Below are 12499 nucleotides of genomic sequence, written 5' to 3' on the forward strand. Positions count from 1 at the left end.
ACTTTTTTGTGATAACGGTCTAATAATTTATTGCAAATAAAGCAATATTCATCAAAATTAAAATCATTTGAATCGTTAGAAGTTGTGGGTGAATATAAGGAAGGTATGGAAGATTCTCTTTTTCTTTTACTCGTCGATTTCAACGCAGAATAACGTTTTCTACAGCTTTCGTGAAAATTGACACTTTCTTTCCCTTCCCATAGTATGTGTTTTTCATCTTCTCTACTTTTACTTTTATCTATAAAAGTTTTTAAACCTCGACAATGCACTTGTACGATTGTATCTATATTATTTTCTAGAGGTTTGCCACAGATAGTGCACGTGGTTCCATCTTCCATTGTTTAAGAAAACTATAAATTATTATACATTATTAAAAATTATTATACATTCTGTAATAAATCTACGATAAATGAGATTTGACGAAATATTTATAGCAAAGAATCTTATAGCATATGAAATCTAAAATATAACTAACATAACTAATATAAAAGTAGTTTGCTCTTATTGAAGTAATGAATAACTCTGAGTATTGATCAGAAATGTTTATTCTTTTATAAAACATACGTTAAATTAATTGTTATTCTCTGAGGATGGTAGACTAACTTGATTATAGCGAACTACTGATTGAACATTTTCGGATCGGGCGGTAGTTACATTATCTCCCTCTCTTTGGGTGGACAATTCTGCCGGAGTTTCGATAAATCTTTCACAGAATGCAAGACAATTTGGACATAATCTGAGTACGCACTCTTTAGAAGCACATACACAATTTTTACAAATACAATGGAATACTCGAAGTTTAAATAAAATACAAAGTATTGCAATTGTGGCAATAGCATACATAGTATAATGAAAAGTACTGTGACCAGTACTTAACCATGTGCTATAGTGCCGATTTGATGTATAGATTTCCAGTTCTTTCGTGACATCTTCTATATTTTTTGCAGAATGTAATATATCAGACATGTCAATGGACTTAGATGTAAGTACAGGAAGTTTTAGGTCTGATGTATTCAGAGCGATCTTTTCAATCGGTAGAACATCTATGTTTATTTTATATTCAGAAATTTTTATTTTGTTACCATGACTTCTAGGTAAATATTTATGATGCTGAGAGTAACCTCTACAATTAGATTCAAGTTGGAATATATGAGATTTAGTAACAGATATTGTTATACTCGAAGACATGCCACAATTTATCATTATATTTTCTGACGTGTTGCCCGATAAAATATACCAACTAAAACCGTCATTTAATGCTAATACAAATTCAGATTGTAAATTAAAATATTTTCTAGAACACCCTTTATCGTTTTTATATCTTATTAAACGATCATAGCAACTTTCATCATTACCAAATCTATGCATGACGGATGTTATTTCGCATACTTGAATATCATTAACAGAAATACAATTATTTAAGTCGAGTACTGTATACTCTGTGAATGTCGAGTCAATAGCAATAGGCTCATTTTTAATGCTGTCAAATATGTAATATTGTGTCCATCCTGACATGGGTATTGGTGTAAATTTATACACAGTATAATCAGCACCAGTTGGTATTGGTGTATGAATTACATATATGAGTCGAGTACCAGAAATAATAACATTAATCTTACTTAGTTTCATGTAGAACATGTAATAATTTTCTCTTAACGGAAATGGTAATTATAGGTAAAACAAATTTTTATAAATAGTATTCAGAGCGGACATGAAATTTCTTGGAGATATTAATCTTGGAGACACAATCCCCAATTTTCCATTATTAAGTCATAAACTAAATCAATGTTTTCTGTTAAGTCCTCCATGTGTATATTTAGATCATATATACATTCCAGCATATCGTTATTAAAGGCCACTCTGAAAGTACTTTGAAAAAAAAGTTGCATTGTATAATTCAGTGTTCTCAAATTTTTTTCATAGTAATCAGTAAGATTAACAAATTTCCGGAGAGTACTTTGCATAATCGCTGTTTGATTATTTACAAGTATTGCTATGCGTCCTGTTCTATTATATACAGCATCTATATCTCGATTGATTCTCTCAGCATCATCTGCTGACATAGTACCAAATAAATAATGTTGCACGGTGCCAACTATATCAAATAACCCTCTTTTTTCTCTCTTCTCGTGACTTAATGAAAGTAATGAATAGATTTCACGTTGAATTTTCTTAAATTTGTTACGTATTGAATTCAAAGATTGGGCATGAATGCAATAGTCATATAGGGAACATTTATATTGAAGATCTTGTATATTTATATTCAGCTGTTTTGCACTATGTACCAGGTCATTCATGTCAACAAAATGCACTGTCGTCCAAATTTCATGATAAAGCCTGGCTTTAAACAATTCGTCTTGCAATATAGGTGCGGTAACAGGTATTAAGTTATATTTCTCAAGCCCTTGCGAGTAGACTATTATTGAGAGTGCAAAAACAAGAAATCGATACATCTGAAACAGTAAAATTTAACGATCTAATAATCTAATGTATCTACATATGTTCGACTTGCTTAATTTTGTAATATCTATTTTATCCCAAAATGCATATTTATTTATGTTTAAGCCATAAGCCAAGCTAAGCCAGCGAACGGCGAGCTCATCTAAGACGTCGACTGGAGCGTTTCCAGCTCGATCGCGTTCGTCTTAGCACGAGCACACATACCGGGCTACCCGTGCACCAGCCAGCGGCTACCCGAAGCACGGGCAGTCTGCGGCTGCTTGACGCTCAATTTTTACCTACCCGAGGCTAGGGCTCATGGCTTATAGCAGCGCATGATACTTTCCACTTGCATCACGCAACTTTCTTCTTCCATGCGAACTAACAGAGATTGCGGAAAATAAATCTAAATTGAAAATCGGAATTTTGTTATAAAATATATAATTTTTCTTCAAGAAAGCGCAAGGCATACTTGATTTTAATATTTCAAATCGTCATTTAATACAAATTACCTTTCTATGAGAAATGTACGTGGTACATGCGATTTTTATGTTTTTACCAATAAAAATTTAGATTCTTTGCTATGAATACTAAAAATATAACAATAAGCGTATTGTATATAAGTGAAAAAGAATTGCGTAAATATCAAAAGATCAAACTAGTTTGAAAAGTTCAGATATTTTTGTTTATCTTAATTAATGATACGTAATTAATCAATAGTTTTCAATACAGGAACTGGTAATTTATTCCCCTTTTGTTAGCGTTAGTTAATTAAATAATCAGTTCATTATTTTGCGTGTAGGATCGACCTGATTGTCAAACATAATTTAAACTGTAAACGTAAAAATAATAAGTATCGATTCTTTTCTGTGGTTGAATAATTCACTTGAAAAGTTTTGCATTCTGGAGAGGACGTCCTGTTTGAAAGTGATACTCAAAAGCTGTTACGCGTAGGAAAAAAATCTATTCTTTTAAATTTGCTTATGACAGAATAGCTATTAGATTTCAAATTTTTAAACGACATACGAAAGTACTGGACTATTATAACTACTAAAAAAGGTAACTTTTTGTAAAATCCGCTATTATTAAATACAAAAAGAAATATATTCTGAGTGAATAACTAATAATAACTGCAAACAGCTGCTTTAAACTTTTATAATAGTAATCATCACTTTTTGAAACTTAAACTGAAACCATTTTTTTATCATTTTCGCTTGGATACTTCTTATATGCATACATATAAAAAAATAAACCTGTTCTACTTACTGCGATAATCCTATTCCGCGATATCCGCGATAAGAGTAGTGTGAATAAAAACAATCATTACAAAATTATATCTAATTTATTATTATGAGAAAAAAAATTATTAGTATTTATCAATTATAAATAAACAAATGAAATAGAATTGTAAAAACAAATAATATCTTTAGACGATCAACTTGCCTCTCTGATAGCCAAAAACTTTCTGACTAATACTTGAATTATGCTTGCCGAACGAGTCGAGAAACCAAAGCATTATTTTCCTTCATGCGATTCGAGTTGCGAACTTGAGTGCAGGTGGCATTAAATTTTTGTATTTTTTTTTGTTTAAACATGACATTTATTTCGGAGAGTCATTTACCTCGCGTTTCGTCAGCTTTTGCTGACGTGGATATATTCGATAATGAAGAAAATATTGCGCAAAAAGAAAATTTTAACGAGTCAAAAATTGATGAATGAAAAATTATACTGCACATTCTAATTTATTTTAATTATTATATTAAATTATATATTTATGTAATATTCGAAAAATATTTTTCATTATTATAATATTTTAGCATATTCAACAATTTTATAATAAGTTCTTGTTTTTGATCAAATTTGTTAATATAATTAAAATATATGAAACACAAATCAAAAATAAAATTCTGTGGATACGTCCAGTAAAGCCATTAACGCCCACAGAACGGTCCTTCATTCATTTTTTAAAATTCACTTTTCGTTTCAAAATATAGAATTTTTTTTATTAATTTTCGAGTTTTTTTACGAAATTCCTAACCAAAGCCATTAGAAAGTGCATTCTTAAAAACTTAGGAATCTCGGGTTCCTGATTTTTTTTTTGATTCAATTCATTACATAACAGTAACTCAAAGTTAGCATTCGAAAAACAGTCCTGTGGGCGTCAATGATTTAAACAATCTTTCATTAACAAAATTATTTATTTATGAATTATTCTCAAATTAAAAAGGATTAATATCGATGCACATTTTGTTCTTTAAAAGTTGATCAAACTGATAAAAAAAGCTTCAAATACATATTTATATGTTAAATATTTATCCATGTTCAAATAACAATGCTTATCTCATTGCAAGGACTGAAAATTTTATATACGATAATTAAGTAAACATTGCAAATGTAATTTTGTAGTAATTTTCAGGTACAAGTCAGCTAAATATAGAAATACAACTTTTTAAGTAATTTTTTTTCAAAAATTAAAACATATAAAATATAAGTATACCATCAAAGGGATGTACAGAAAAAAAATGCTTAAAAAAAGTATGTTCAATGGGATTCGAACCCGCTACCACGAAAATAAAAAGTGATGGTATGCTTTAGCTACCTCGGCTATCGTCACATGTTATTTAAATGTTATGGATGTTACATATGTTTATTAAGAAGAGGTGGGGCTTACGTTAAACTAATTCGTTTAAGTACTTGTGATGAGAGTATTTTTCAGATTAGTTGCAAAGAGAGAATCCTAAAAGATCATAATAAGACTTGTTTCCGACCACCGCTCCATCGCCGGCCACCCAAATATCGAAAATGAATTCAAGCGCGCGTACATGCACGTTTCCCCTCTTCGGCTGCTATAGGCCGACGATTGCCGAGTGTTGTCGACTGTCTGCGCACGCTTGGAGGGGCAGCGGAGGAGAGCGAAACTATACCGCGCCTTCCCCAGCCTTCCCCAGCCTTCCCCTTCTACCTTATTCACGTAAAGTTTCTTATTTATTTTTTATCCCAACATTTTCCACTCATCGATGTCGGGCTAAACATTGTTTCTAATGTGAAATTTCACGCTCTTTCGATTGGTGCATGTTATTTTGTCGTACGTTCAGCCGTTCGCGAGATACAGGCGAAAAAAAGTTTCAAACGTGATTTTCTCTTAGAACCCCTGAACCTAGAACTCTGCAAATTTCAGAATCGTCTTTTTCGATCTCAATTTACCATATATCAAAAATGCATCCACTTCCGTGACAAAAACATTTCAGGCCTATTTTTACTGGACTAATACCAAAAAACAGGGAGTTGATGCAAAAATCTAACTTCTAACCTAAATAGCATTTCAGAAAAAGTAATAATCAAGGGTGAATTGTACTTATTATGTGGAGTACTAAGATACATATTACGGTGACAGCAAACGATATTGGCCACTACGTAGCATTTTGCAGAACTCTTCATGGAAAATGGAAGGAAAGAAATGATCTGTTGAAACAATGTAAGCTACATTGCAACAATGCCTTGCCAGATATGAAAATCAGTAGTATTTTCTATGTGCAATGTAAATTGTCATCCAGTACATACTGTTCCAACTCTATAATATTCCTTAAAACCTAGAGAAAAATGTAATGTTTAATTTCAGATGAAGTATAACTTACCTACAATATTGTTAATTTATATTATTTTTTGTTTTCACTCACCTTCCACTCACCTTATGAAAAGTATAAAAAATATTTTTGGAGCAATACTTATACGACTGGCTAAGATTTGTAGCGTCACCATAAACTGATCAATATACATATTCATGCGGAGAAGGAAGGTAGGTGGAAGAGTGTGGACGTGTCTTGGCTGTGAGTGCGAGTTTTGGTGAGAAAGTTAAAGAGGAAAAGTGTTTGAGGAGAGAAATAGAGGTGAAAAGAGCGTGGAGGCGGCGTGGAGGCGGAAGAGGAGTGGAGTAGAGAGAGAGAGAGAGGCTTGGAGAAGAGCAGGAAAAAGCGGAGAGAGAGGAATAAAGAAAAAAGAAAAGTTGAGGTTAAGAGAGAAAATCAGAAAGCGGAAAAGGCAGGCAGAGAGGAGGGGCGGTAAGAAGTAAAGGCAGAGACAGAAAAGGTAAGATAGAAAAGGTAAGGTGGGATCACGGGTAGTTATAGAGAGTCGAATTAAGGCGTATGGGATAGGATGGAAAGATTTGTGACAACAGAAAAATTAAGAGATAAAGGTGGAAGGATGGATAAGAAAGGCCCAGAGGAGAAAAAGAAGAAAAAAGTAAAGGTGGCGAGGGGGAGAGAGAGCGGAGAGGGGCTGAAAGAGAATAGTAGAGGAGATATGAGATAGGCAAAGAGATGCAAGAGTGAAAGCGAGGGGAGCGAGATGGAAGGGGAGGGGGGAGAAGGATTGGACAACACGATAAGAGAAGTAGGAAAAAGTAGTGGTGCAGAAGATATAATGGAAAAGATACGGGCAGATATAAGGGATTTAAGAGAGGCATGGGAGGATGAAAGGAAAGAATGGACAGAAATGTTTAAAGAAATAATGGGAAAAATGGAAAGAATGGAGGCAGAGAGGAAAAGAAGAAAAGAAAGATAGGAGAAAGAAATAGGAAAAGTTAGGAGAGAACAAGAGAGAGAGAGAGAGAGAGAGAAGAAAGAAAGAAAGAGACGAAAGAAGAAAGGGAAAAAGTAGAAAGTAGAGAAAAGAAACTGTAGGAAAAATGGGGAGAGAGGATGAACGAGTTGGAAAAGGAGTACGTGAAACTAAAAGAAAGTATAGAAGGAGGAAACAAGAAGCAAAGAGGAACAGAAATAGGCAATAAGAAAGAATTAGAGTATATGAGAGAAAAAATGGAAAGAGAAAGTAGGATAAACAATATAATAGTGACAGACTTGGAGGGTAAGTTAAGATGGGAAAAGAAGAGAGAGGCAGAGGACTGGTTAAGGGAGGAACTAGAAATGAAAGGAGAGATAGTGAATCTGAGAAGAATAGGAGGGATAGAAGGGAGGGATGATCGGAGAGAAAGAGGAAAAAATATGTGGCAAATTAGATGGGCTTCATGGGAACAAAAAGAAGGAATTATGAAGAAGAAAAAGAAGCTGGGACAGAAAAAGATATACATAGATCAGGACTGGACGTGGAAGCAGAGGAAGATAAGAGAGAAAGTAAGAAGGAAAGCGAAAGAACTAAAAAGTAAAGGTAAAGAGGTAAAGATGTGGCATAACGGGGTGAAGTCAGAGGAAGAAGAATGATGGTGGAGCGAGAAAGAAGGAAAAATGGTGGGAAAAAGGGCGAAGGGTTTCGAAAACAATAGGAATAAAAGAGAGAGAGAGGAGGGAAGGAAGAGAGAGGGAAGAAAGGTAGTAAAGATACTATTCTGGAACGTGGCGGGGATGAGTAGCATGGAGGAAGACGACTGGGAATATGTTAGGGAATTCGATATAATAGGGCTAACGGAAACCTGGGTGAAGAGGCAAGGGGCAAAAACTGGTGTGGAGAAATAACTGAAAGGATACAACATAGAGTGGAGAGACTCAAGAAGGGAAAGAAGAAGGGGGAGAGAAATAGGGGGAGGAATAATGGCGGTATGAGAGAGGAATGGGATAAGTAAGGTTGAATGGAAGAAAGAAAGGACAAGTGAGGTAATAGTACGAGAAATAAAAATCAGAGGGAGGAAATACATGATAGCATCGGTGTATATGCAACATGAGAAGATGGAAAACTATGAATACCTAAGTGAAGAGATAGAGGAGAACAGAGGAAAAACAATAATTATAGGAGGAGACTTCAACGCAAGAACAGAAACGAAGGAAGGGAATGGGAGACAGAAGAAAACCTAGAAGAAATTAAGGCCAAGGATAAAGTGTTAAATGCAGAGGGAGAAGAAATGATAAAATGGCTAGGAGAAATGGGCTTAGTGATAACGAATGGGAGAAAAGAAGGAGATGAAGAGAGAGAAATAACATATATAGGAGCGAGAGGAATGTCAACGATGTACTAGGTAACGAGGAAGGTGATGAGGCGATAAAAAAGGTTTAAATAAAAGAGAGGGTAAAGTCGGACCACTTACCAATAGAGGTGAAATTGGGGGACAAAATAGCGGAAGAAAGAAAAGAAGAGGAAGAAAGAATGATAGACGACTGGAGCGTAGAAGGTATAAGGGAGTATCAGAGATGGATAGACGCAATAGAGGAAACAGAAAAATGGAAAGAGATAAAAAATAGAGTGAAGAACGCAGTTGTAAAAAAGAAGATAAGAAAAAAAGGATCGAAAAAAGCTGATGGAGAAAAGAATGTAAGATAAAAAGGGCTAGAGTGATGGCAGAGTTGAATAAGGTAAGAAAAGGGAAAGGAGACAGAGGCAAATACCTAGAAGCAAAGAGAGAATACAGAGAGGAAATAATAAAGCGAAAGAAGATGAGGGGCAGAAGAGTGGCAGAAGAAATAGAAAAAGATAAGACGAGAAGAAAATTCTGGGATAAAGTGAATGGCAATAGGACGAAAAGAATTTGGTTAGATGAAAATATAGGAAAAGAAGAATGATTAAAGCACTTCAAGGAACAACTGGGAGAGAAAGAAAAGGAAAAAAGCAAAGGGGAAGAAACCGAAGACAGCGAAGGAGAGGAAGATGAAGAAATCAAAGAAAGAAAAGTAAAAGAGGTAATAAGAAGGCTTGATAAAAGATATGACAAAATGCTTAAACGGAATATGGAACGGAGAAGGATATCCAGAAGAATGGAGGAAGGGAATAATAGTACCAATATATAAGGAAGGGAGGTAAGAAGAAGTAGAAAACTATAGAGGAATAACGCTGATGGACACGGGATAAAAATATATGCGGAAATACTGAGGAAAAATCTGGAAAGAGAACTAGAAGCTAAAGAAACGCTAAGCGATACGCAGATGGGATTTTGGAAGAAAAGAGAAACAATGGACGTAATATATATATATTAAAAACAATAATAGGGAAGGAAATAAGGGAAAAAGGAGGAAAACTGTTTGTATTCTTTGCCGACATGAAGGCCGCTTTTGCAGGATAAAGATGAAGAAAATATGGAAAACAATGAAAGAGAAAGGGATAAATAATAAAATTAGGAAAAGAACAGAAGAAATATACAAGGAAACAGGGAGTAAGGTAAAAGTTGGAGGAGAAATAATTGGGGAGTTTGAGACTTAGAAAGGCGTAAGGCAAGGGTGCCCTTTGAGCACCACGCTATTTAATCTTGCCTTCGCCGACCTGGAAATGAAGATCAAGCAGGTGCAGTAAGGAGGGGTAGTGATAGGAAGGAAGAAAATATGAACATTAGGAAATGCAGATGATATAGTGATGATGGCAAAGAGTGAAAGAGGAATGAAAGCAATGCTGAAAAAATTAAAAAGATACCTGGAAGAAAAAGCATTAGAGTTAAATGTAGGAAAATCAAAGATGATGAAATGCAGGAGAGGAGGAGGAAGGAGGAAGGAAGAAGAATTCGAATGGGAAGGTGAGAAGATAGAGATGGTTAAAGGGTACAACTACTTGGGATATGTGATAAGCAGAAATAACGGAAATAAAAAGCAGATAAAGAAGGTAGAAGGGAAAATAAACGTGACTTGGAAGACTATGGGGGCTAGAAGAAAAGCTATTTAGAGAAAATTGGGAGCTAAGGATGAACCTGTTCGATGCACTAGCGAAAAGCGTGATTATGTATGGAGCAGAAATCTGGGGATGGAAGAGATATGAAGAAATAGAGAGACTGCAACTAAAATACATAAAGTGGGTATTAGGATTAGATAGAAACACGCCAAGTTACTTAATACGATGGGAAACAGGAAGACAAGAAAGGAAAGAAACAGCATTAGAAAGAGCAATGAGGTATGAAAACAAAATAAGAGAAGAAAGAGATGGCTCAATAAATAAAGAAGCATGGATAGAACTAAAGAAAAGGGAAAGAAATGAAAAAGACAAAAAGGGTAAGAAGGAGGAGAGAGAGGAAAGGCTAGAAAAAAGTAAAATATACAGAGAGAGGAAAGAGGGAGATGAAATGAGGGAAGAGTTTTGTGAAGAAATAAGAGATGAGCTAAAGAAAAAAGAAGAAAAAGAACTAGAAGAAAAACTAGAAAAATCAAGATTATAACGAGCCGAGGCTCGTTATGTCTCTCTCTCCCCTTAAGTTAATCATAATCTGTTGATAACACATGTATTCTTTTCTTTATGTATTTTTGCCTTGCCGTAGCTGTGGACGCGGCACGAGGTAAGTCAGGGAGCACTGAGTAGAGAGAGAGAGAGAGATCCGCGTGTACGCGTGTAAGCGTGGACGCCCGAGTGTCGCGCACGTTGCCTAATTGGCTGAGACGCACCGCTGCCGAATAGCTAGCGCGAGAGAGGGGGACTACGTCCGCGTGCGAGACAGAGTCGGCTGCCCGCCTTCGCGAAAGCAAGCAAGTTCGGCGATCAGCGTGAGGAAGAATTGCTTTGTGCTACGCAGCTCGGGTTTTCTTGCCGATAAAGACGAAGGGTGCAGCGTGCATGCGTGCGTGCGTGGGTGTGTGCTTGCCGATCTTAGCCGGTCAGCCTGAGAGAGCTGCCTCGTGGCTGAACACCTGCGCGTGTCAAGTCTAAAGCCGAGGCCACTGCGAACTTGTCATGTAAGTGCCCGTTCGATCTTAAGACTCTCTCTCTCGCTTGCTTCTCGCTTGCCTCTCTCACTGCGAATGCTATTTGTATGCTTCCTTTGTTATCTTCGTCTTAATAAATACTCTTTCTGCTAACCGCTGCGTCTTTCCTCTCGGCACTTCCTCCCTCCCGTGTCACGCGCGCGCCGACTTGCACCGTCCGCTGCTACCTGACCTACGACGCTCTCCGCGGGCCGAAGGCAAGGGTGCCTTCGAGGGGCATAACTGAGCCGCTGGGCTGAGTCCCGCGTGTTCCCCATAACGAGTTACCCGCAAGCCGAGTAGCCACTTAGCATCACCCTTAACGGGGTATCAAGAACCCCGTTACAAGATACATAAACGAGTGGAAAGAACTGAAAGAAGAAATGAAAAGGTATAGGTTAAAGGAAAGGAGAGGAAAGAATAAAAGGCCTACAAATAAGGGAAAGGTTTAGGTTAGGTAATGAAATGAGAGGAAGCAGGTATTGGGAAAAAGAAGAAAATAAGAGATGCAGATTGTGTATGAAAGAGGAAGAAAATTTGAAACACATAGTAGAAAAATGTGAAAAAAGCAGAAAGGAAGGAGAAGAATGGGAAAAAATAATAATAGGAAGCAAAGAAAGATAGCGTGGATGATGGAGTTAAAATAGAAAAGAAGAAGAAACGAAGAGAAGAAAGAAAAAGAAAAACAAGAAGATGAAACTGCAAGACTCTAAGGAGAGACGGAAACAGAAGACAGAGAAAAAAGACATTCACTCGCAGACACATCTACATACACACATACACTGCCCGTCAATCACTTTTGCCATGCTTACCTCAAAATTAGGTAAACTTGAAAGTTTTGTATCTCGATCGGAAATCATCGTATCACAAAAAACCGCAGGGCATTTTAAAGGTAATTGCAAAAGCTTCCATTTAAGACGTGCAGAGACTTAAAAATGAAAATATGTGTTTTTTACAGTAAAAAAACTGATTAGAAAAATTTATTTTTTTAACCTTGACTTAAATCAATGCCAATTTAGAACCAGGCGGTGGAGGGCAAATCGACCTGAGGGGTTCGGAAGGTAATATCTTTCCCTTTAAAATGAGCTGCCGCGGGGTTCTATCCGATGTTTTTTAACCGAGTTACGGCGTTTTTTGTAAAAAGCAACCTTTTTTTTTCCAATTCTCAATTACTTCGACTTGCGTATGTTTTGGAAAAAATGCCAAAGAGAAAAAAGTTTAATTTTGTGTCCAAGAATACGAAAATAAAGTTAAAATAAAGAAATAGAGAAAAAAATTTTTTTCGGTTTTTTAGCGCATTAAACAAATAAATTAATTTAACTTTTTTTTTACGCTTAGTTTTAGTTTTTTTGTGATTTACTACGTCCCTAGACATTTTAAAACTAAGCGTAAAAAAAAGTTAAATTCCTTTATTTTTTTAATGCGCTAAAAAACCGAAAAAAATTTTTTTTTTCTAT

General features: G+C 35.7%; 1 protein-coding gene across 1 annotated transcript; it reads right to left on the reverse strand.

Annotated features, from left to right (window-relative positions):
• Window positions 1–570: 570 nt before the first annotated feature.
• LOC131667134 (uncharacterized) lies at window positions 571–2453 on the reverse strand. The gene is given in 2 exon segments (XM_058940363.1): window positions 571–1763; window positions 1766–2453. Coding segments are annotated over 2 exon segments (1881 nt in total).
• Window positions 2454–12499: the final 10046 nt, after the last annotated feature.

Source organism: Phymastichus coffea, unplaced genomic scaffold (assembly GCF_024137745.1).
Source record: "Phymastichus coffea isolate CEN01 unplaced genomic scaffold, Cenicafe_Pcof_1.1 PCOF00004, whole genome shotgun sequence".
Classification (NCBI taxonomy): domain Eukaryota; kingdom Metazoa; phylum Arthropoda; class Insecta; order Hymenoptera; family Eulophidae; genus Phymastichus; species Phymastichus coffea.